The sequence below is a fragment of the Astyanax mexicanus genome, chromosome 17 (genome assembly GCF_023375975.1).
Source record: "Astyanax mexicanus isolate ESR-SI-001 chromosome 17, AstMex3_surface, whole genome shotgun sequence".
NCBI lineage: Eukaryota > Metazoa > Chordata > Actinopteri > Characiformes > Acestrorhamphidae > Astyanax > Astyanax mexicanus.
In genome coordinates, this window is record NC_064424.1 from 35,779,866 (window position 1) to 35,807,168 (window position 27,303).

At 36.7% G+C, this 27,303-nt stretch overlaps 1 protein-coding gene across 2 annotated transcripts in view; it reads right to left on the reverse strand.

Moving 5' to 3' along the window:
* Positions 1 to 5,696: 5,696 nt before the first annotated feature.
* Positions 5,697 to 27,303, reverse strand: part of LOC103038806 (gamma-aminobutyric acid receptor subunit beta-2) — a 134,130-nt gene continuing 112,523 nt past the window's right edge. Inside the window, exons 7-10 of one of the 2 annotated variants that reach the window (XM_007232142.4) lie at positions 20,771 to 20,923; positions 14,252 to 14,496; positions 11,585 to 11,725; positions 5,697 to 7,860 (exon numbers count right to left, since the gene is read on the reverse strand). In XM_007232142.4, coding sequence (XP_007232204.1) covers positions 7,513 to 7,860; positions 11,585 to 11,725; positions 14,252 to 14,496; positions 20,771 to 20,923 — 887 coding nt within the window. In that variant the 3' untranslated portion in view covers positions 5,697 to 7,512. The remainder of the gene's footprint in view (positions 7,861 to 11,584; positions 11,726 to 14,251; positions 14,497 to 20,770; positions 20,924 to 27,303) is intronic. The other variant, XM_007232143.4, reaches the window with a different exon arrangement.

A 27,303-nucleotide genomic window follows, 5' to 3' on the forward strand; every position in this document is an offset into this window, starting at 1 on the left:
CTAGTATATTTTTCAGAACATTCCTGGAACATTATTTATCTAACTTTATAGGCTAACTTTCCGGAAACCTTTTCAAAACGCTGAGCTGAGACACATCCATTCCACCCATTCTTGTTGAAAACTGCAGGGAAGTCACTGTCAAAGGCATCTTAAGTTGCTCTAAGATCTTGACGGACTTATCAGCATTAATGCTGCATCACAGAACCACATACCATGACAGACCCTGACTTTTGAACTTATTTCCTGATAGCAATGTGGATGGTCCTACATGGCTTTTGGGATATTTCTTCCAATCAAGGTATCTGGAACCATCTTTTGAACCCAGGTCATATTTCTATTAGATGCCTTTGAGAGAGAAAGAAGTTGATGCCACTTCTGGACATTGTTAACATTGTTAGGGCTTCTTAAGTTTTGCACAATGAAGTTTTAAGTGGTATTTGTAAATGTAACTCTGTATTGTAGAGCCCATGTGTTTCTATCAGCTATTGTTCTATGACGGTTCTTGATGCAGTGATACAGTTTTTTCCTATTTTTCCCCCATTTTTCTCCCAATTCATCTGGCCAGTTGTCCCACCCATTCAGCTGCTAGGCAGCTGTATATCCCCTATCACAGGTGATGCCACATCACAAGGTAAGGTGAAGACGAGTACATGCCTCCTCAGACACATGTAAAGTCAGCCACCACCTCTTTTCTAACTGCTGATGCAGCATTCCCGAGTAGCATCACAGCACATTTGGAGAAAAGTGCACTGACTACCTACCCAGAAAGAGCAAGGCCAATTGTGCTCTCTCAGGACTCCGGCAGCTAATGGCAAGCTGCATAACCGGGATTCACACTAGCAATCTCCCGATCATAGTGGCAGTTTAGCACTTTAGACCGCTGGACCACTCAACGCCCCTTACAACCTTGTTCTTTACTTACTGATATTAATTCCAATTCCTTGGATTATTTAATAATATTATGGGCTGTAGAAAGAGAAATATGCAAAACCATTCCAGTCTTTCTTTAAGGAACATTGTTTTAAAATATTCCAACAACATCCTTTGCTCTTCAAATACCTTTACCTCATTTCTAGTCCCAAATTTCTATTGTCCCAACATTTTTTGGAATGTGTAGCCATGCTCAAACAACATAATGGATGTACTGTACAGTATATTGATAAATGAAATGAAGATAAAACAGATAAAACATGAAATTTCTTGGGTTCATAATGTCTGCAATCAAATAAATTATTCCCATTTTCCATACTGCCCCAATTTCCATACTTCTGATGTTTTGATTTTAAATAAAATAAAATAAAAGGTTTAACATAAATACTGGGGCAGTGATGCATGAGGGACGATAAATATTGCAGTTTTAATTTAAATTGCTTATTTTTGGTAGAAATACGATTTTAATAATTACTTAAACAACAAAACACATCTGTAGTGCCATGACTCATCTTAATAAAGTTTTATAATAATATTCCCATTGCCTCAAACATTCAATCACTATCTACTATCAGTGCTCTATAGCGCCCTCTACTGTATACCAGACAACATTCATAGTTTACACTCTTTTATCCCTTTAAATAAAGAAATATTTTACTATATAAAATCATTATTTTCTTTTGCTTCTCCTTGGTAGAAACAATACGATAAAGAATAAATACTTTAATATTGATAGATTAGCATGTTAATTAGTCAGTGGCATCGGCTTGGTATAAGACTACGGATTTGACCTCAGCCACAAGATATGGACAGATTATAATAATAAAAAAGATATTAGGTGTAAAATGCTTATTTGATTAAATAATGGTGGTATATACACTTATTGACAAAAGAATAATCATATGAATACATGTCAGCAGATATGTCAATCATTACAGATATGATCTGATTAGACAAGAGGGCGTAAAAGTGCTTCCCTCGATTGGCCGTCTATAAAATGATGGAACTAACTACCTTCCACTACCAGATCAGAAGAATCTCTCACTATCTTTAATAAACTCCTGAAGACAGAGCTCTTCAAAGAGCACTTACTCTCCTAACACCTCTAACATACTAACCTCATTTCCTTCTTCCCCTTTTCTACTCCTCTATCCCATTATTCCCTTTAGGTCCTATCTAAAGATCTTTTTACCTTTAACTTCTATTACTTTTTGTACTTCACTATTTTAAGTCGCTTTGGACAAAAGCGTCTGCCAAATGTAATGTAATGTAATGTAATGTAAAAAGGCTCTCAGAGGCTACATTTGGGTAGTGTTCCTCTTGGTGAGAGATCACTGACTACACTTGAACACATTTCGTCCAATAGAAAGACTTTGAGAGGGGACAGATTAATTATTGGACTGAGAAAAGCCAACTGGTAATTTTGACAAATTCATTAGCAGTGGTGTCGTAAACGAGAACCCTGGGCTGAACAGTTTAGACTTTAGTGACAAATCTAGGTTCTATTTAAACCCAAAGCCAAGAGACAGTATAAAGTAATATTTGTTGATGGGATGATCTGAGGAGCCATCGCATACGACAGTCAGTCACACCTAGTAGTGATATGAGGGACCCTCACAGCTCAGTTGTGGCAGGGTATGTTTCAGCAGGATAATGCTCACCCACAAACAGCAAGGTTTTCCCAGGAATTTCCCCAGATTTCTCATCAATTAAGCATTAATGGGATGAGCTGGGATGCTAATGTAGTAATCGTTTATCTACAGGGGTTGGACAATGAAACTGAAACACCGGTCATTTTAGTGTTGGAGGTTTCATGGCTAAATTGAAGCAGCCTGGTGGCCAATCTTCATTAATTGCACATTGCACCAGTAAGAGCAGAGTGTGAAGGTTTAGTTAGCAGGGTAAGAGCACAGTTTTGCTCATAATATTACAATGCACACAACATTTTGGGTGACATACCAGAGTTCAAAAGAAGACAAATTGTTGTTGCACGTCTTGCTGGCGCATCTGTGACCAAGACAGCAAGTCCTTGTGTCAGCATACCACCAAGAAGGACCAACCACATCCAACAGGATTAACTGTGGACGCAGTAAGAGGAAGCTGTCTGAAAGGGATGTTCGGGTGCTAACCTGGATTGTATCCAAAAAACATAAAACCACAGCTGCTCAAATCACGGCAGAATTCAATGTGCACCTCAACTCTCCTGTTTCCACCAGAACTGTCCGTCACCACAATAAAATATTATTGTGGTCTAAAACCAGGTGTTTCAGTTACATTGTCCAACCCCTGTAGATCATCATTACATTCACACACAAAGCTTCATTCCATTCAACCTATCAACTACTTTGCTAAGCTTCTTGCTGCGTTATTTTTTTGTCAATAAGTGTATGTGCATGCAGGTCAGGACGGGGTCGTGATTAAAGTTTATGTTAGGTGTATTTAAACCATTGCATTCCTCACCACATGCTGACATATATCATATACAGACTGGGGTCAGTTAATATTAATATGAATGGTATTCTATATTTAACTGTTACCGATCGTCTAAGAGTTCAGGAGAGTTGTAAACACAACCGTATAAAAAGTTCTTACAGCCAAACATTTTTCAAATGTTCAATACATCTATTTCAGTAGGACTGGCTTAGTTAAGGTATAAATGTCGTGTTTTTCGTAGACAAGCTGCAAAAGAGTCTGGCTTGGGTTTCCCAACAGCTTCTTAGCACAAAGACGATTTCTGATGGTTGAGTGAGCATCATGCTGATCACTCTTTCCCTTTGTGTTAAAGGAGAAATCCAGGGTAAAATGGACTTGGGATATAATAAAACATATTAACTGTAGGAGTTTTACCCTCTTTTTACCCTCAACAATTCTGAAATACAACACTTTTAGCCGATGCTACTAACAGGCTTACAATGGTAGTGATAGGGGCATCAGTTAAGAATGGTGTATTTCAGAATTATGGTAATCATTATCATTGTCTATTTCACACCGGATTTCTTTTTTTAAATGTTTTTAAAGCTAGGATGCTTTTGGGAAACTGGGCCCTGGTTTGGAGCAGAACAAACTTTACAGCACCGTCTGTCCGGTGGTTCCTCTGCAGCCGTTATGGCTTTTGGTACAAAAAGTTTTAGTGCGAAGACTTTTGCTTGAGGAAACTGTAACGCAAAAATGCTACGTAAACAATTTTACAGTTACAGTTCGGCACAAATACTACATCGCAAAGAACCACTGGAAACAAGAGTAGTAATAATAATAATAATAATAATAATAATAAATGATACCATAATAGCACATTTGGAATCCAGGTAAAGTTCAGTTTTCTCCAGGAATGGAATTGTCCTTCCAGGGATCATCTTTTAAACTATTCGGATCAGAAACAGAAGAAGAAATCAACATTCGTTTCCAGTAAACTTAACAAATATGAAGCTTAAAAGTTGACATAATCTGAATCAGTGTATATTTGAATGACATAAACTTAACATATTTAATGGATTTTAACAATGCTTGTTGATAAAAATACAATTCAACATAACTTTAGATTTAGACCCATAAACTCAAATCTATCTGATTAAGAGCTCAGAAACAGGAATGTAATCCAGATCTGAATTCAGCTTTTAAGCTTCATGAACAAAAACCCAAATAAAGTGAGTACAGTAAGGAATGGGGGGAGGGTATGCAGCAGTGAGAGTTCGCTCTGCGCCGTAAAGTGCGCAAATAACGGCGTTCAGGTTCTCCTCCGTCCCGACGGTTCCGTATTGTGCTTATTATGATTTACAGGCAATGCAGCGGAAGTCTTTTCCTGCGTCCTCTCGCCTCCGTCTGAAAGATATGAGTAGATCTCAGGCCTCCGCAGGAGTGAAATTGTCTTTCCTGATGAAACTGAGGTCCAGTGCTCACCACCGCGGCGCTGCCCGGCGCTGCCCGGCCCGGTTCTCCCTTCTCCATTCACTCCAGAAAGAAACAGATCATTCCATATGTAAACACAGATATATGCTTCATGAAGTCTCACTTGGTTTAAATACATATAATCTTTAAACAATCCTGTACAGCAGGTATTTACAGGTCGTGGTGCTAAATAAATAAACAAATAAATAAAGTTAATTTGAAGGTTGCTATTTTCTCTGATAAACAGGCCTGAAGCAGACTCCTTAACTGCTGGCTGTATGTATGTAATACAGTAATAATTCTGCAGGAATGTGTATGTATCTTGTTCACCAAAGTTACACTGCTAATTAACATACAGAAAAATAGACAAGAGTCAAAAGACAAATTAATTTAAAACTTTTCAATTAAAAAAAAAAAGAATCAGCTGAGAAATCCACACTAATTCCACTGTACCTGTGAAGCTGAACTGTATTAGTCTTTTAAAAAACAAGACCTGCTTCAACTTAACTTGACTTTGCACTGTATGTGTGTGTGTGTATATATACTCAATATATACTCATTTTCAAAAAAAATATATATATATAGTTGCACCCATAAGTAATTAATACAGAGTCACACTTCTGTCTTGATGGAAACAACCAGTGAATTGTCCAGAAGATCTGGTTCATGGTGTTGATTGCAATTTCATTTATTGCTAGATGACTTTTTCAATTTCAATCCAATTCAATTCAATTCAATTAATTTGAAATTCAATTCATTTAATTTTCATTATAGGCACAAGCTTTTACTGAACACACACTCAATATTAGAGTGGGACCACATATACATGTAGAAAAATCATAAATAGTCGCAAATTAATAAATTAATAAATAGTTAATAATAGAAAATTTGAAGAATCACGCAATTACTCCAAGAGTCCGATTCCCAAACACTGGATAGAGTTTTCTGACCCATCCTTGCCCAGACGTGAAGCTCATGCGGGTTGCCAGTTCCAATCATTTAGGGTCTTACTCTGTAGCTAATCAGTGAATATATACGTTGCCAGAGCTTTACCAGGTTTCCTTAATAATATGTTATGAGTTACTACAGAAAATATTATTCTTAATGGTCCTTTAAAGACACAGATGCTATGATGACCAGTCACATCAACAGACTTATCCCTAATTAAGAATGTGTGAGCTGCATGGGTTGGGTTATAACAGGACACCATTAGGAACCTCTAGATGTCTGGCAAGTTGTGTGTGTGTATCTTAATAAATACTGACTAGATCAGTCTAAATTTAAATTCCTTCTGAACAGCACTGCAATCACTTCTTCTGGGTCCAACTATTTTTGCAACCGTTTTTTTGACAATGAGTATAAATATGGTTTTGGAATCGTGTTAAAAATGTAATTAACACAACAGCTTTTTGGCACATTTGTAATGTTAGTTCAAAAAAAGCAATTATGATAAATTCATAATGCAAGTCAATAGTAACTGCCAAACTGTTTCCCCCAATTGTATGGGCGTGGCCTAAAAGCAACAGTTGTAACTTATCAACAGTTGTTAGGTTAGACAGTGATAAAAGTCCTCAGTCAGTGTAACTCCTAAAGCAGCACTGAACCTTATGATTTATCAACAGCTGATGGACTGGCTTTTGGAGTGTTAGCATCCCATAATAGTAAACCAGGTTTGTAAGCTAAAAGGAGGTATGCAACCTTTGTCAAAAGTGTAAAAATCATAACTATTGGAACATAATTTCTCAGTTATGCTAATGTAAAAAATATCATTACTTTAAGAAACCTCTTAAATCACAAGTTGAGAAAACTATTTCTGAAGTATATAAAATCAAATTTTGCAATATCAGAAAAAATCAGGCAGTGAAGGCTAATTAAAAGTGGAATTAATTTTCAAATTTAAAATACTAAACATTTTTTTGACTGTCTGGTATAAGAAACAAGTTAATAGACAAATAAAAAATAAATTAAAATAACATTTAAAAACATTTAAAAACACTAAACACACTACGGAATCTATTCTGATATCTAATGATCCTGTTTACACCTGGTTTCTCCATGTGATTGTATCTGAATTGTATTCAGATCAGACTTTAGCCACATATATTTGTACTTGAAAGTGATACAAGAAAGCAATTACTAGTGGTATTTTGCTTGTAGTAGAAAGAGATTCCAGTGAATCAGATTTGTATCCAGTTTAAATGTGTCTCAGACCACTTTCTGAAGTGGTTTGGGTGACAGGATTTGTATCTGTTTTTATGTGTCTTAGACCACCTCTTGAAGTGGTTTTGAGAGACCGAATTTGCATCTGATTTAAATGCGTCTCAGACCATCTCCTGAAGTGGTTTTAATGACTAGATGACTTAAATGTGGGTTCATTTAAAGTTATATTTTTATGTGGATTGGCTTTATCCAGATACAATCCTGATACTCAGGATGCATGACGTGACCAGGTGTGAACGGGGTCTGAGTGGAATGTGGAACAGGCACGGTTTTGTTCGGTAATCTCTCGTTACTGGAATCTGCGTAAGCCAGCAATTAAGGTAAGATGTTCCAGGAAACATTGAGTAGAATTAGTCCTGGCTTTCAGATATCAGTATATTGTAAAACTTGCTTGTGTGGAAAAATCGAATGGTTAAAAAGAATTCAAATAAATAAATAAAAAAACAGTGGCGCTGTAGCTGCTGCACTAGTGTTCGCTTAATTGATGTAATAGAGCCAGTAAATGATGTTGAAGAAAGAAAAGACGGTGGGGAAGATCATCCTCGACCATTTGTCGATAGAGTTTACGTCCGTTAGGTCGGGGATGGTGATCTTCAGTTGTGAGGCGCGCCTCCTTAGCCGGCTCTTCTTCTGGGCCACGTGGCGCTCCAGTGCGTTCCGGCCGAAGTTGTGCCGGGCCAGGCCGGCTTTACGGTACTGTAGCGCTGAGCTGTCGTACGCCAGCATGGTGCTGCGGGGGTCGCCCAAACCCAGCGCCAGCTCAGACGCACCCATCTCGTTCTTAATCTCCAGAGGGGTCAGCAGGATGTTTTCGTGGGGGTCCATCTGCAAATTATTGGATCAAGAAGTTAGTCCAGGTACAGTAAATAGGTTTAATTCTATTAAAAAAACACTTTATTTGGATGGTCCTCTGTAGATGCTTTGGGGGTTTGTAGATCTTGCTTGGCATTAAAGGCTAAATCCCATTTCACTACCACTTAGCCCTGCCCCTCTTCGAGGGAGAAGAGTTAGAGCTACATGATCCTTCAAACAGAGATTTTTAAGAGGCACAATCAAAACAGAGGGGTCAGAGAACCACTGGCAAGATGGCCATCCAAAAATCTAAAGAAACTCAAATATAATTACGATAACCACCATATCACCACAGTTTAATGTGTAGTTTTAATGTTTTATGGCCATTTTTTTCATAACAAGCAAAACATGTTGCTAGTAGTTCATCTCATTAGCTAGCTAGCCAGCTAACCTTCCTGGTCCACCCTAAATAATGCTACAGACAGCAAAAGCTACAGCATTTAAGGTGGAAGGGAAAAAAACAAAAAGAATAATAGCTAATTTTAGCTCCCCATCACAGAGGAATTAAAGAATTTAACAATTATTAAAATATTTAACTATTTGACTATTAACTATTACATGTAGGATACCATTAATACCATCAATACTGTAATGCATTTTACAATAATTATCTAAATTAACTGGATCACAATGTGCAATAAATAACAAATCTGAGTATAAATAAGGATATCCAATATGTTACCATGGTGCAATGTGAAATGTTAATGTTTTATGGCCATTTCCTTAATAACAAGCATCACTATATAGTATAATACTAGCCAATTCCTGTTCCACCTTAAGTGGTGCAACAGACAGCAAAAGCTTCAGTATTTAAGGTGGAACTGAAAAATTAAATAAAAATGAATAATACTTTATTTCAGCTCCCTACCAAAGAGGAAAAGAATAGACAATATTAATCACTGCACCAAATGCCACCTTATTTTAATTGAATTTACTAAATTAAACTAGTTTGCTGCACCTTAGCTCTCCACTGCTATTATGACGGCCAGGTCCCCAACAGACCACCACTAGTAGCCTGGTATTAATGCAGTGTTCCATTTTAAAACACGGGTTCGGGTCTAACTCTGCTTTAGAAAATTGCTGTAAAATAACATTTTAATATGTAACATTATAATATTATTGTAAGAGTATTATAATATGTTATAATAATTTCAACGGCGCTACACTGAGGAACCCTGAGTGTTCCAGAAAGCCAGGGTAACATTAGCTAGTGGTTCATCCCATGTAGCTTAATTTAACACGCTAAACATGCAGACTACAGTGTAAAATAGCTACGCGCCTCTGAAGAGCGAAAGAGCTACAGCTTAGCATGATTAGCGGGTAATGCTAATGCTGCAGCAGTGCTAGCCAGGGTTCAGGCTGATAATACTCACCTCTGAAGGGCAAAAGAGCTAGCGCTTAGCGCAGTTAGCGGCTAATGCTAATACTGCTCCAGTTTGGAGTCTCTGTGATAAAGAACTAAACTGAAACTCCTGTATAACTCTGTACTCAAGCAGAGTGGCTTTACTGCTCCTTAATACCTGACTGGTAAAATTTATACATAAGGTGCACCAGATTATATGATGCACTGACTATTTTTGGGAAAAAAGAAAAATGATTTTAAATGTGCTTTATAGTGTGAAAAATATGTGACTATACTTTGAGAGTATAATACTGAAAAAATATACTAAATTATGCTTTTGTTTGTTTTATATTTTGGTTTTATTTATATAAAAACACTTTAACTATTAAATGTAAGATACCATTAATTTAACTCTGTAAATATACATAAAATACCCATACACAAATGCTAAAATACTGGTGAACCTAGCCTGCAGTATTTTACAGTAATTTTACAGAACATTTGGTTACAGTGTTACATTCAGCTAAAACCTTTTAGGTTTGGAATATATTAACAAAGCCTCATTATTAAAACTCTCATAGAACATTTCTTTAAATAATAATAAAACAAATATATGTATGTTTATTGTTATAGCAGTTCAAAATATTACCAATAGGGGCACTGCAAAAAAAAAAATAATAATAATCTGCTGTGATTTTACTGTATTAAACGCTTTCTGGTTCTGTACTGATGATGCCTAAAACAGAGCAAGATCTGAAGAGGACCCTCCAAATAAAGTAAGACCACAATTATAAAATTACTCATAATTCAAAAAAAATATCACCACTTTATCTTAAAAAAAAAACAAAAAAAAAAAAACACAAAGAACAATATTAACAGAGGACAGTCTGGTGAGATGGGTCAGAGTGGACAGGGTAAAGAGAAAGCTAAAGAAAGAGAACAAGGTTTGATGGGAAATCTGAAAGTGACAGGAAGAGTAAACAGTAGTGAACAGTGAGATTTGTAATAGTCATTAACTGGAGTTTCCATTCATTTCCTTTGATTTAATCCGTGAAGAGCAATTCAGACATAAAAAGCTAGAAAACAGATATTCAGACACAAATCTCCCAAATGGTTAATGGCTCTCAATTACTTTACTCATAAAACATGCTATTTATTAGAATTACCTGTTTTTTTTTTTTTGTATTTTCAGTATTTTAGTGAGCGTAGTAGTATTCCATGTAATTTCTGTACTGATATAAATGTTCTCAAACACTGCAATATTATATTTTTATTTGTAAAGAAAAAAAAAGTTTCTAAACAATATCTAAACAATATGAAATTCCTCATTGTAAACTAATAAACTATTAAACTTGTTTCTAGATATTTTTCAGCTGTTTTAATTAATTTCTTAGTTTTACTCTATTAACAGACAGTCAACATAACCCCTGTCATTTTTTGCAGCCTACTGGAATTGATTAATTAAACAAATTAAATTAATAATCAATCACACACTGTTGAGGATCTCAGAGTCTTAATGGACAGTTCAATTATCCATTAGTAACTATTATCAAACTGTTTATCTGTTAAAGGATTAAACAGCTGCTGCTCGACATTTAACAACAAAAGCTACTGTCAAAACACAAAGGGCTTTTATCATGTATTCTATTCTGCTGTCATCTATTGTACTGCTAATAAAATATCCCTGGTGATATGAAAGATAAACAGAACACCTGTCAACACATCAGAATAAAGCACAATAAAAAAAATGAACCACAAATAAGAGCTCTTAGCTTGTATTCAGTATTCAGCATTAGTCACGCTAGCGGAGTTCCTATTAAACTATTCCATCAGAAACGGAGTGAAGAGGCTGATTTGATTGAAGGGTGAATGTAGGAGAAGGTATGGAGCTTAAAAACTGACAGAATTTTGATTTAAATCATATTTTAATCAGAATTTTGTATATTTGAATTGTATTAACCTGACTTTTATTAAGCCTCAAATATTTAATGGCATAATTTGTAACCTTTTTTTTCTGAATGTAAGGTGGTCAAATTTGTAACTTAAAATAAAACATTTCAAAATAACTGAAGATTTTAGAATTAAGATAATTTATATTTAATTGAAAAAAATAAAATAATTTCCAGTCCAAAACACAAAAAACTGTAAATACTAAAACACTAATAAATATTTAATATTTACTAAAAGTAATTTAATAAACTTTTAGTTCAAATACACAAAATTCAGATTCATATACTTGTGTCAGCCTTTAAGCTTCATGCATATGATGATGAGGGGCAGATATTTAATGTGCTTAAAATCAAAGCATATAAACAATAACAAAAAATAAGCACTTTGGTGAATCTTTTCACACACCTTATTTTTCTGATCGCCTAGTCCTATCGCTGCATCGTCCATAAAGATCGGTTCCCACATCGAGTCATGAGCATCAATATCCCTCTGTTTCATTCTGGCATACAAACCATCGTCTCTCTGAACTACATTTCCCACCAACCACTGCAAACATACAACATCACCATCACATCAGGAGATTCTACTGTAAACACTCCAACACTCTTACACCTACATTTACTGACTTTGTTTATTTGTGTGTATTCTAATGGTATATAGATTTAATTACAGGTAGAAACTCTCACTGACCACTGACTTGATGTTTATTTATGTTTATTTGGGTTTATTCTAATCTTATGTAGAGTTAAATATAGGTAAACACTCTCACTGATCACTGACTATTTTTATTTGGGTTTATTCTAATGATATTTAGAGATAATTACAGATAGACACTCTCACTGAACACTAACTTTGTCTATTTGGGTTTATTCTAATCTTATATAGAGTTAATTACAGGTAGACACTCACTGACCACTGACTTTATGTTAATGTATGTTTATTTGGGTTTATTCAAATCTTATATAGAGTTAAATACAGGAAGACCCTCACTGACCACTGACTATGTTTATTTGGGTTTATTCTAATCTTATATAGAGTTAAATACAGGTAGACACTCTCACTGAACACTGACTTTATGCTAAATTGGGTTTATTCTAATGTTATATAGAGTCAATTACAGGTAGACTCTTTTAATGAACACTGACTATGTTTATTTGTGTTTATCCTAATGTTATAAAGAGTTAATTCCAGGTAGACACTCTCACTGACCACTGACTTTATGTTTATTTGGGTTTATTCTAATGTTATTTAGAGTTAAATACAGTTAAATACTCTCACTGTCCCCTGAGTTTATGTATATTTAAGTTTATTCAAATGTTATATAGAGTTAAATACAGGTAGACACTCACTGACCACAGGCTTTATGTGTATTTATGTTTATTTGGGTTTATTCTAATGTTATATAGAGTTAAATACAGGTAGACACTCTCAATGACCACTGACTACGTTTATTTGGGTTTATTTTAATGTTATATAGAGTTACAGGTAGACACTTCTGCACAGAACTACATTTGTTATTGTATGTTTATTCTGCAAATATTCTTATTATTTGAAAATATTCTTATTGGAGCGGTATATAAGCAAATAATTGGTTTATGTAATCATATCTGCTTAGGATTTTCTTTTGTTTGTTTTTATATACATGTCATACAAGTGTATCTATCCTATAGCATTAATTAAATGCATAAGCCTAGACCTAGACTATAAATTATTTTCAGTGAAAGATCATTATTCACAATGCTGTGTAAAAAATCCTGTCTTAAATCCCAGTCTTTGAAACTGCTTCTTTAAGTTTAGTTTGGATTAAAACTTTAATTCAGGATTAAAGTCTGCTTTTTTGTCATCTAAGAGTGTTAAATGTTAAATGTACGAACATTATGGGAACTGTTAAACGCTGTATCACCAGTCAAACATTTATAAAAACATTGATAAAATGACAACTGACTGGACAAAATGATCAATGTATTTATTCACAATACAGAGATTGAAGACTACAAGTACAATTTTTTTTTTTTTTGCATGTTCTATATACAGTACCAGTACAACGTTTGGACACACCTTAAATGTTCTACATTGTACATTAACACTAAAGTCTTTCAAACTATGAGAAAAAATATATGAATTATTTAATAAACAAAAGAGTGTTAAACAGACCAGAATATGTTTTTATACACATCACATTTGCACATCTTGAGTTACTCTATTTGAGTAATGTTATAATCCATATTATGGCAAGAACTACTCAACTCCTCAAAAGAAATACTTTAAGAAATTAACTATTCCAGTTGACTCTACCTCATGAAAACACTGAGAAAATATCAAGAGTGTGCAGATCTGTCATCAAATCACTAAACGTGCTACTCTCAGGTCTGTTTAACACTTTGTGTTTAAAAAATAAAGAACTTTGAAAGTATCCTCAAGTGCAGTCGCAAAGAACGTCAAAAACATTATGATGAAACTGGCACTCATCAGGACCAGCAAGAGTTACCAGCATCAGAACCAGCATGTTCTTATCTCCCCAGATAAGGACATCTAAATTTTGATATTTTGTTTTTTAAGTTACTACATGATTGCTCCTTATTTGTTTCTTCATAGTCTGGATGATTTCAGTATTAATTTATAATATCGGAAAAAAATTAAAACTTAGTGAATGAGAAGGTGTGTCCAAACTGACTGGTACTGCCAAAGTTAAGGAACTAGTCCATATATGAGTTACAGGAAAAATCTATACGCTCTGCAGAAAAAGTTTTTTTTTTTTTTTTTTTATATATATATAATTTATTGTTGCTTCTTTCTGAATAGCATTGTAATCCCAAACTTCCTTCAGGGTGCAACTAAAGTATGTTTTGATGGTAAGAGTAATAATAAAACCATTGGAACCATGGTTTTACCATCTGAGGAACGCTAGTGTACAGGTGTTCTAGTATCTAGCAGATGATGGTGTTCTTGATTACTATATCCAGTAAACTCCTCAGTCCTGCAGACTGGTCGTTCAGTCTCGGCTGATTCAGATGGATTTCTACACAGTGACACACTGTAAGGTAAATCTGAAGGTCAGCTCAGAGTGCCTACCTTGTTTGGATCCATCCTCATTTTCTCGTTGTTGGCGGTGGCGGCTTTCTCCGCCGCTTTCTTCTGTCTCTGTGGACCCCGGCCGAAGAAGATGTAGTTGACCAGGGCGTACTCCAGCAAGGCCAGGAACACGAAGACAAAGCAGCCCATCAGGTACATGTCGATGGCTTTAACGTAGGGGATCTTGGGAAGGGTCTCTCGCAAATGTGTGTTGATGGTGGTCATGGTCAGGACAGTGGTGATACCTGAAATAAACAATACAACAATTAGAAAATGATGTAAATATTAACATATTACAATTTTCTCCTATATTTTAGGGCTGTTGATGAGTAAAAAAAAAAAAAAAAAAAAATATATAAATATATATATATATATATATATATATATATATATATATATATATATATATATATATATATATATATATATATTAGCCATACAATATTACTACAAGTATCTAATACTAGAAAATCCTATGCTTAACAGTGTTGAAAATACTAAACTTACATCACTGTCGTGAAGCTGAGTATAAAGAAAATTACCCACCACTACCAATCTGATTCAACATTTGATCTCAAAAACAAAACAGTAAAACAAATAGAACATGAAAATTCCCCCAGATATCGTGAAGAACTGGTGCCAAATTAAAAAGCAAATGGAATAAAATCACTTTTTCATCCTCCCCATCCAGCTGTTTTTTGAAATTGTGTGGTGATGAAATGTAAAATGCTTATTCAAAAGGCAGAATGTTGAATACATTGTTAATTCAAAGTTACAATTTCAATGCTGCACAACCATTTAACATTTAATGTTGTCTTAACAATGTTTCAACGTTTAAACAAAAACAGACTCCATATTCCAACATGGTAATGTTTACAATAAATATTTTACACAAATTAAAAAAAAAAAAAAACAACAACACAAACTCTTTAATGAACTACAAAAGCTCAGATTTAAAGACTCAAAACATTGAGAACAGAGAAACTTGGGAATATATGACTACAGGAAAAAAACAACATGGGAACACTGAACAATAAGCAAGTCCTAATGAGTGCCAGTTTCATCATCACTTTTTAGATGGTCTTTGAGACTGCACTTGAGGATATTTTCAAAGTTCTAAAATTGTTTTTGGCTAACCTTCATTTCTTAAAGTATTTTATTCTTTACTTAGTTGAGTAGTTCTACTCATAATATGGATTAGAACATTACTTAAATAGAGCTATTCACTGTATACCAACTCTACCTCTTCACTACTTTACAACTGATGCTCTCAAACACATCAAGAGACAAGAAATTCAAGTAATTTAATTTTCCAACTGAGTAGCCAGAGCGCACTCGGAGGAAAGCGCAGCGACTCTGTTCTGATACATCAGCTCACAGATGCCCTGTGCTGATAGACATCACACTTTGAAGTGATGAGAGGAGAGAGCACCATCTACCTACCCAGAGAGAACTAATCCAATTGTGCTTTCTCAAGGCTCTGGCAACCGATTGCAAGCTACATGAACAGGATTTCGAACCGGCGATCTGCTGATTAGAATGGCAGCTCCTTAGTCTGCTGGACCACTCGGATCCCTCTAAGTAATTAACTCTTGACAAATTCAGCACAGCTGTTAGCTGAAAGCCATTCCAGGAGACTCTACCTCATAAAACTGACTGAGAAAATCCAGCCAAGATGTACAAAAATGTTATCTAAGCAAAAGGTGCTACTTTGAAGTATCTAAAATATAAAACACATTCTGGTTTAACACTTTTTTGTCTACTAAAACAATGTTTTGTTTTATAGTTTATATGGCTTTATTATTAATCTACAATGCATAAAAAATAAAATTATGAAAAACCTCTACATTTAAGGTGTGTCCAAACTTTTGACTGGTATTGTAAGTGAAATAAACAAACAATATGAAACACTCTTGTATTGGAATTTGTATCGTTATGGGCAGCTGTGCATCAGAATTAGATCAGAACTGAAACATTGTTGGGCCATCATTGAATAAAAGCATAGGAACATAAACAGATCATGGAATTATAGGAGGTCAATCCCAACAACTGAAAACTTTATGTATACTTGATAATGTATTTATTATTAAGTATTAAGTGAATTTATTTGAATTCAGAGATTCTAAAATCAGAAATTCTAATAATCAGACACTGTTTAAAAAATATTTCCTTTATGCTAATGACCACACCTCCATTGTGTCTCAGTAATTAGCTCTGATGTCACCTGAGAATGATCTGCTGTCAGAGCGTCTGTCCCCTGCTGGGTTAATGATGGAGAGGACGAAGGTTGAGGAGAACTCACCCCTTTACTAACTTTTTAATGAATAATGTCATACGGCCACCAGGGAGCGCCGTGTCTGGTGTCAGTCTGATGAATCTGATGAGTTTGCTGCCAGAGCGGAGACAGTAATGAGGCCAGGTGAGTTATAGAGTCGAGATCAGGACGGTCACAGAGGAGAAAGACACAGAATGCTCTTCACGGCTCTGAACATCATTCACTGATCTTATGACATCATCAAAATGTTCAGCAGAGAGGATAGTAACAGATTCTGATCCCTGCGTATTAGGAACTAATTACGTAGGGCAAAAATATGGGGACTTGTTTCTTCTGAAATCAAGATTATCAAAAGTGCTTATTAGGGCTGCATGATATATTGTTTAAGCATCATCATCGTGATGTGCGCATGTGCAATAGTCACATCGCAGGATGTGTGATGTCACTTAAGGCAAAAAATCAAACAATGTTTTGATTCTTGACACAAGCAGTAGATACACAGCGCTGTCTCTGTGCCTGTGTGAGTGACAGGCTGCTGCTGCCTGAGAAGAGCAAGGGGGAGGGGAAAGCACAAGGGGGAGGGTTTTAGGAGTAAACACCAGGTAACCGCATTGCCTCCATCCACGTGGCTGGGCACGTGCTTGTAAACGTGCTTGTCAAAAGCTGTGCACCTCAGTCCAGCACAGTTTTGCAGTGCAGATATTTCCAGTTACAGCTGAATTCACACTTTTAATCCCAGAAAAACGCTCTTCTTTACCTTTTAAAAAGCCATTTAAATGGCTGATTAAAGGGATGATTACTGTTGTTTTGCTGTTTTCTTCAGGTTTTGAGCTTTGGGGGCAGGGCTGGTGACGTCATGGGCCCTGCATTGTTTAATATCTCGATATACATCACGACATTTACATTTTTATTCGTACAATTTTACAGCTTGTGTCTAAAAGTAATTTGTTATATCAGTTTTCCTTCACCTCCATGCAGAATTCTCTCAGCTGTGTGAAGCTTTATCTTCAGTGTTTGTATGGGTGGTCTCAAAATTTCCTCAAGCTTCCTCTAATACAAAAATTCAGAGTGGATCTATGATTTACAGTAAAGTACAGGTTCTTCTGCTCAAGTGCTGAGTTTGGTTTGCCACAAATGTTTGGTGCACACCTCCCAGTGGTTGTACAATAGAGCTCAATTTCTCAAAATGTTTCCCCAAATAATTTCTCATCAAAATCAAAGTGTTTGGTCTCTTTCTGATGGTAGATGCTGTTTTAAAAGTTATTTTAAAAGGGTATGGACAACTCATCCAGGAGGTCACAAAAGAACCTAGAACAGCATTTAAAGAACTGCAGGTCTCACTAGCAAACATCAGCCATGGTCAGACTGGGAGAAAATGGTATGCTTGGGAGAGTTCCAAGGCAAAAAACAACGCTGACCAAAAAGAACACAAAGGCTCATCTCACATTTACCAAAAAAACATTGTGATGATTCCCAGAAATGTTCTGTGGACTGATGTGACAAAAGTGGAACTTTTTGGAAGGTGTTTGCCCTGTCATATCAGTAGTAAGCAAAAGCAAAAGCAAAAAAATATGTACAGGGGGCAAGTACTTTTTCACACCACTGTATACACATATATAATATGATCTTTCATTATTCCCACATGCCTCTGTTCCTTTCACTACCCAACCCCCCCAACCCCTCAAAATATACGGAATACAGGTCAGACTCCAATCAGAGAGAGTGCTCTTACACACACACACACACACACACACACAGAGACACACAAGAATAGAGCGCGTGTGTGTGTGTGTGTGTGTGCACCTGCCTACTAGAGCTGGTGGGCCGGCCTTACATAATCCAGTATGACAGGGGAAAAATTGGGACTTCCAGAAACTGAAAGGAGGAAAGTGGGGGAAGGAAACGGAGGAGTGTGAAAAGAAAGATGTTCACAAATCAGAGCATGACGTTCTATTCACTCCATCACCAGAACGCTCAGCTGTAGCTGCCGGAGCGTGTGTGTGTGTGTGTGTGTGTGTGTGAGTGTGTATTTTGCCCTCATTTCCGGAACAAGTTTATAAAAATGAAAGAAAAAAAAACAGCAGGAATATTCTCTCCAGTTCTGGTTGTAACACTGCAGAACAGAAGATCTGATCAGAACAATAAACTCTCGTCTTGTCTTGTCTGTTTTTATTTGAAATGTGCAGCTGGTGGCTGATCATAATCACAGATTATAAATCTACAGGCCTTAACAAAGAACTGATATATTTTTGCAGCTACACTACAGTATATGGATAAAAGTGCTTCATTCTAAACCCATAGGCATTAATGTGTAGTCGGTCCCCCTTATGCAGTTCTATCAGCTGGTGTGGAGCTCTGCAGTTACTGAATCAACAGAGCACTGGTACTATAGTAAATGGTGTACTATAGTGTACTAGAGAGTTCAGTGTGCTCTTTAGCTCTACACATTAATTCACCACTGTTTATACAGGCAGACTGCATGTGATATATGTCAAAACATATGTGGACATCTGCTTCTTTAAAACCAAGGGTATTATCCTAAAATCAAACAAATTAGCTGTCATAGCTCCATCACTTCAACTCATCCCAAAGATTTTCTATATGACTTCATTTCTCCAGCTCATTCTAAAATGAGCATGGTTAAGTTTAATCACTTTAACAAATTTCAAAGGACTATAACAAAGCAGCATTTTGGTAACTTATTCCTAAGCTTCATGATTTCAGTGTATTCCAAGTATATATTTAATGAAGCTTTATTACTTAAACTCAACTAATCCTAGTGGAGTTCAGTGAAGTTCCATCACTCCAACACATTTCAACTTACTTTTATTGAGCTTCACCACTCTGACTCATCCCCAAATATGTTCAATGTTTAATGGAGGTTCAAGGTTTCAGGACATCCCAAATGTATTAAACGGAGCTTTATCTATACAACTCAAAATTGTTCACTTCAGTACCTCAACTTTTTTGGAGGTTTATGGGAGGTTAATGGAATTCCAAAACTTCAGCTCATCCCAAAGTTGGTCAGTTGAGCTTCACTCATCTCAAAGTTTTTCAGTGATGCTTGATCACTCCAACTTATTCCAAATAAGTTTAATGGAGCTTCAAGATTTTACACCAAATAAATCATATGGAGCAATATAACTCCAAATCATCCCAAAGTTGTTCATCCTAGTGTTGGGGCAATAGACCTTCATTAACCCAACTTTAGTCAAAGAGCTTTATTGGAGGTTAATGGAGTTCCAAAACATCAACTCTCCTCAATGGTGTTCAATTGAGCTTCATCACTCCAACATATCTCAGAGGAGATCAAGAGTGCTTTAAGATTTCAGGCTACCTTAAATGTATTCAATTCAGGTACATCACTCCAACTCATCCCAAAGGTGTTCACTAGAGCATCACCATTCCAATTCATCCCAAAGGTTTCAGCAGTGTCCCATCACTCTAACTCATCCCAAAGGTGTTCAATAGAGCATCACCATTTCAATTAATCCCAAAGGTTTCAGCAGTGTCCCATCACTCTAACTCATCCCAAAGGTGTTCAATAGAGCATAATCACTCCAATTAATCCCAAATTAGTTCAATGGCGTTTCTTGATTTTAAGCTATTCCAAATGTATTTAATGGAGTTTCTTTGCTCCAACTAATCCCAAAAAAGTTTAATATAGCTCCATCACTCCAACTGACCCCAGTGGTGGTGCAATAGAGCTTCATTACCCCAACTTTTCACAAAGAGGTTTAGTGAAGCTCAGTTGTTCCAACATATCAACAAATTAGTTCAATGGAGCTTTATGATTTCAGGCAATTTCAAATGTAATCAATGGAGCGTCATCACTCCAACTCATCCCGAAGGTGATTAATGGAGCTTCTTTACTCCAATTAATCTCAATGGCATTCAAAGAGATTCATTACTTTACACACATGCTACAACTATTCACTGGACACTGTTTATACTATAACTAATTAGGTTTTTTCATATATATATATATATATATATATATATATATATATATAGAGAAAATAAACAATTCTGACCAATGTACAAGATTAGATTAAATTAAAAAGGGCAATCAAAATGGTAACAGTGTTAGTGTTAAAAACATATATGAACAAACACATACATTTGGACATGTTCCAGACCCAGAAACTGTGGTGTCTAACACAGGTAATGTTAAAAAATGTAATATAGAAAGAATTAACACCATCAAAGGAACATGTTAAATTTATTCCAGATCAGAGACCTACCTAAAGCCACTCTCGCAGCAGAAGCGTCGTAGTTGATCCAGAAGGAGACCCAGGAGAGGATGGTGATAAGGATAGAGGGCATGTAGGTCTGTAGAATGAAGTAGCCGATGTTCCTCTTCAGTTTAAAGCTGAGGGAAAGCCGAGGGTAAGCGCCTGACGGAGAGAGATAGAGCATGTGTGTCAGAGGAGCTTAGAGGAACACCATGAGTTGTGGAGGAGCAGCGAATATATTAAACCAGTGTCTCACATGAAACCTCTGAACAAAGGTCTGCATAGGAGGCTTTCTTACGCGCCTCTCTGAAGCTTTATTATCAGCTGCACGGACTAAAAGTGAGAAAAGTGAGATAACACTTCAGGAGATATATCTGAGGAGATTAGATAACTGTAATAACTGTGCTGCACAAGAAAGAGGGAAAGCCAAAAGTTCAAAAAAAGAAAAATGGAACCCCAACAACCACACAAAACCTGGTAGATTTATGCCAGCAGATGGATGCCCTCATGTCTATGCTACCCTCTGGCTGCCTCCTTTAAATTAGGCTGTTACAGTCTGCTGCAGTGAGCATTCTCAATGCATGTGTGCAGTAGAGTGTATAATGAACTTACATTTTTGATAAATCAGTGATACAAATCTTCTACATATTTCTACAGAAAGGGAAATCTTTTCAGAAGGAAACTACAGTGACTTGAAGAAGTATATGTGTTTTGTTTTTGCTTTTTTTTGTCACACTTCCATTTTTATTTTTTTTTCCATTTTTACTCATAAGGACTCCCCCTATCACTAGTGATGCCCCAACACCAAAAAGGTGAAGACTAACACATGCTTCCCCCAATACATGTGAAGTCAGCCACCAGCTCTTTCTGTATCATTGCTGAGTAGCATCACAGCGTGCTCGGAGGAAAGCACAGTGACTCGGTTCTAATACATCAGCTCACAGATGCCTTGTTCTGATCAACATCACCCTTTGGAGTGATGAGGGGAGAGAGCGCCATACACCCACTCAGAGAGAGAGCAAGGCCAATTGTGCTCTTTCAGGGCTCCAGTAGCTGATGGCAAGCTACATGAACAGGATTCGAACCAGCAATCTCCTGATCATAGTGGCAGCACCTTAGTCCGCATTTTTGGAAAGCTGAATTCAGTTTCACCTAGCCCCAACCAGGTCTGATTACTGCCAGACCTGTAGAATCAAGTTTGTGACCTTAAGCTCAAGCCTACCTGGGTTCTGCAGCAGGACAATGATTCGATGCACACCACTAATTCACCTTGGAATGGTTAAAAAAAAAAAAAAAGAAGGTTTTGGAGTAGCCTAAGTCAAAGCTTGTTGCAAAGGTTGCTTTGCTTTGCATTGCACAATGTATTGGTAAATGTATGGGTAGATACTTTAAGCCCTCAATACACTCATGTGCCACAAGTCATAGGACAGCAACATGTAAATCAATCTTGAAATGTTACCTCAGGGGATAGCATGGGAACAATCGCACCTGTATGAGCTGCAAGGTGTTATCTTGTTAGTGAGGTTGATTAAACACTTGCTAATGTGCTCATGGCAAAGCCATGTGAATTATGTGTCAAATGTATACCGGCAATATGTTATAGACGGCTTGTATTAGCACTCACAGTGGACAGTGGTGCAGTGAGTAGTAATGATGGTGACCAGCAGAATCTGTCTAGAATTGTCCATGCGAACAGACAAGTGACTCATTCAATGCAGGAGACTCCACCCACTTATCCCACAGGTCAGTGCCCGGATTTTTTGGTTCTGTGGGACATGGCAAAAATCATGGGACACAACACTAGTTACTGCCCTGTGACTTTTGGCATGTCAGTATGTCAGTTTTGGAAACTTAAGTAAAAAACGATTTTTACTTAAATTCATTTCAATTTCCCCTCCTTAAGCGAGCGCGTCTTTGCCGTGGGCCTTTACTCAGCGCTCTACATCGGTTTAAGATTAGTTTTAGTGTAGAACATCAAAGCATTTGTGTGATCTTTGAAGGTTTCTCAAACAGACCTCCTGTTCTGGGTGTATGAAATACGCTAATCTTTGCAGCAGCGCTTCCTGGCGTTGCAGTGTCCTCAAGGGAACTTTAGTCCTGCACCAAGCGAGCTAGCGCTACTGCTAACACTGCTGAACTGCTCAAAGGGCATGTTCACTGCACCATCCATAACCTTCCTGCCAGAGAAATCCACATTTAAAAAAAAAAAAGAAAAATCAGAAAGGTCTTCTTCTGTGCCAACTTCACCCCCCCACCAAAGATCAGTAGCACCAAACGCAGTGAAGTGCATTCAGATGGAAATGGCTGAGGATGAGGCTGGCCCAGGTTGGCATTCACTCAGCTCTGGGATGTTTAAAAGTCTGCAGTCATGAAGGTCGGACAGGATGAAATCTGAAGAAAAAGTATATGGTGGTCTGAAGGATAAGAGTAGAGCAGGATGTAACATCTGCTATACAGAATCAAATAGAGGAAAAATGAAAATATTATATTAGGGATGCACCTAATATTCGGCAAGTAAAATCAATCAGCTGAAATTAGCTGAAAGTAGTTTCATTATCTAGTAAATTAACCCTTCCTGGAGGTTGTTGGGTCATTATTAGGCACAGCAGTACTGCTTGAGTTTTTAAAGAGGTACTGAACCCTAAACCATATTTTTTTTTCTTTAATAGCTGAAATATGTTTCTTAAAAGTGATAAAACATACCAGTCCTGCTTAAAAAAATAATAAACCTTTCCTAACCTTTAACCCTCCTGTTATGTTATGGGTCAAATTGAAAAGTTTGAAGACCTAAGAAAAATAGGTAAAAGTATTTTTTCAGTATAAAAGCTCTTCTGCTTGCCTTAATTAGTGTAATTAACATATAACCTCCTGCAATAAACAAAAACTAAAACAAAATTCCATGTTATGTTTTAATGTTATGTAAAGCTATTATGTCTAATATGTTGGTCTTTCAAAAGTAGTAAAGTAGTTTTTTTTTATTTTTTTAAACTAGTGATTATCCTGATTTATCTATTACCTGTTAGAAGTAAGGAACACCGTTGCACTGAATATTGATAGAATAATTAGCAATGTAGTTAGTAATACAATATCTACACTGCTTGTTTGGATTTTGTTTATAATTATTATTTTTGATAATTATTATTTTGGATATTAATTGGATAATTAAACATGCACCGGATCAAATTGACCTGTGAACACCATTGCTGTTCTTGACAAACGAACATAACAGGAGGGTTAAAAAACTTTTTTATTGCAGTCATTTCTGCTTCAACAGCACTCTTACAGGTTAATTTGTGCTATAGGTAAAGATGATGTGTGCATGTACTTTGGTATGTGAACCCGTCAGAATACGGAAATTAGTCAATTAATGTTACCTTCAAAACAGTCACCCCCCCCCCAGCTTAGCTAAGGTTAGCCAGTTTGCTAGTTAGCTATTTAGATTCACTGTTTACACTTTTATTTCTCATTGTTAAAATCATTTAGCTAGCCAGCTTGAACGGTCTGAATCCTAATATCAAGACGGCTAATGCTCATGCTACTACAGTCCCGGTGCTGAAGAACTACTCTGAAACTCCTGTATAGCACTGTACTTCAGTGGAGTGGATTTACTGCTCCTTACAACCTGACTGGTAAAATTCATAGCTACATAAAATGCACCAGATTAAAAGGTAAACAGTTTTTTTGCCTTATAGTGCAAAAAACAAGGTACATGTTTACAGTGCGCAGTTACAACATGTATCTAGCTCAGGCTACAGTGGTTGGGTTAGTGTTTTTGCATTAACTAACAGTAAACCTTGGCTCCCTGTTAGCTTGTTTATCTCAGAATGCATGAAACAAGACCATGTTTGAAGAAATTACTGTATTTTCTCAGAAGTAATATATGAAATACCTGACCTTTCTGACCCCTGATGTTCAGCTCTCAGGCGGTTTGAGCCAGCAGCTCAAACTCTTTTCTCTGGTGAGAAACGCTTTCTGATCAGAAACCTGTTAGCTATTACCCACAGCAGCTCTGCCCACTCAGCTCTCCCTCCTGCCCTGCCCTGCCCATAAACCCATACATCACTGCACTGCCCCTCCCAAACTATCCCTCCCATTTTTTTGAGCTGAGGGTGGAGTCAGCAATAGATCCCGAGCTCCTGTCTCTGAGTCTAATAGAGTGGACAGTGTTTAAAAACTCCAGCAGCACTGCTGTGTCTGATCCACTCGTTTCAGCAAAACACAAACTAACACACCACCACCATGCCAGTACAGTCACTTCAGTGCTGAGAATGATCCACCACCCACAAACTAACTGCTCTCTGGTGGTCTATCCTGTGGGGTCCTGACCATTTGAAGAACAGAGTGAAAGGAGGATGAGGATAATAATAATAATAAAGTATGCAGGGAAACAGTCTGTAATTATACTACAAATTATACAACAGTTAGTTCTGACCTCACAATGATTGGTTGAGGAGTGTTCTAGCCGTGCTGATATTTGTGATAACATCTCAGCCTTCTCACACTAAACTTGTATCACTCCGCCGATGCGTTGCCGAGTAACAGTGTATATACACAGTACAGTTTTGAATCATCACCTCCAGCGGCACCAGCAGCATTAGCTTAGCACAGGCTAGCGCTCAGCCACGGCACTCTCGCTCGCAGCTTGGCTAATGCCGTCTGACAGCCAGAACGGTAACTTAACCAGTCAGGCTAGGCTAAGCTAAGTTAATGCTGAGCTAAAGCAACCTACGCTAATCTAACCACAGTCCAGCTAGCTAACCAACACCACCCAGCAAAACAAGCAGAAATGCTCAAAAAATGCGCAGCTTTCACCTGAAGACGACTCCACGGAGCAGGAGAGGAGAGTATTAGCGTCATTTCACGCTCCTAACGTTACCATCTTCACTTATTCCCAATTTTGCTTTCAAGCTAATTTTCGTGGTGTTAGTCTGTATGAACCATACACTGTTTTGTAGTTAAGTTTCAGTTCTGTTACAGTTGTGGTGAAACTACTTTTTGGCGGAAGGCACAGTCCATATTAAAGCATATTCATTCTGAATTTCTTTGATTTATTTTCTTTATTCATTTTGTAAAAAAAAAAAAAAAAAAAAAAAAAAAACTGTTGTATAAAAGCAATAGAACACGAGAGGGAGTGTGTCATCACGAGTAACATCGGCTGTGATTTGGCCGTAGATCATCACAGCCGTGATGTTATTTGTGATAACACACTCCCTCTCGTGTTCTATTGCTTAACTTTAAAACTACAAAGTGTGCTGTATAAAGAGTGGAAGTGAAAAGTATTGATTATGAGTGTAGAAACAAGGAGGTGGTTATAATGTTATGCTTTATCAGTGTATCAGGTCTATACTAGGCTGCTGCTGCTGAAGCAGTTGAAGCTTCAGTTAGTGAAGGCTTGGACTGTAACAGGTCTAATGCGACAGTGTTGGAGTTTTTGAAAAGCCTCTTGTACTTTATAATTGCAGGTCACAGACTCGTCACACTCAGGCTGGAAGAGGGCCAAAACACTTGCACTTGATTTACTCTTTGGAGTACCACCACTTTTCCACACATTTTTCAGGTTTGATATGATTGTTCATAGATTCACATACATATATTTACATTTCTGTGTATTCTTCTTTAATGCTAGGAACTCAGAGTCCAAATGGATAAAATTCATTAGTTGGTGGTTGAAAGGTGGTTAAAAGCCAGACATCCAGTAAATAAACATTAAATAAAAATGTTCTTTAAAGGTTATAAGAACGTTAAATGTAACATTCAGAAAACATTCTACTAACCAAAAATTGTTAGCTGAGGTCTTTATACACTTCTAGCCGTAGCCTGGCATTTTCGATGGAATCAACAGGTTTATATTTGTTTACAGGGACTAAACAAGCTGTGTGTCTACATTTGCATATCCATGTCAGCAATGGGTGTAACTTATAGTAGCTCACTTCCAGACCACCACGCCCATCAGCGTTAATAATATATTCCTAAACTCCACCTCTATTTTAACAGCACGGGCACAAGGCGTGAAAATAGACTTTTGGGGGGATGTAAGATAGGAATGAGCGCCGGGTGATGCGATGCTCAGAACAACTTTGCTGAGAACAGGAGCCAAAATATTGGAGAGCACTGTTGCCATGTCGTTTGATCCTTGCTTGCCCTCAAAATAAGAAAATAAAGCTTATTTTGACTATGTATCCCATTTATAAGACCTCAGACTACACAGAAACCATATTTTCCATATTTTACTTTTTATTTCCTGTCATTAATGCGTCCATCACCGTTGCATCATGACAGGGCAGAAATCTGTGTTTTAGGGACACGTGTATGACCTGGAGCTGCAGACATGCTGAATGATTCAAGTTGACCATGTTCTGTAATAAATCAAATACAATTTGATTTTTAAAAATGCTTTTATGATTCTTAACATTCCTCTTTATTTTTAATAATGTGTTCATTCAGAGTAAATCTTGTATTGGAAAAATATATTGTTATACAGCATTTATATGAAATTTAACCAACTATGCTGCAACACAAAATACATGTTATTTTACTATATA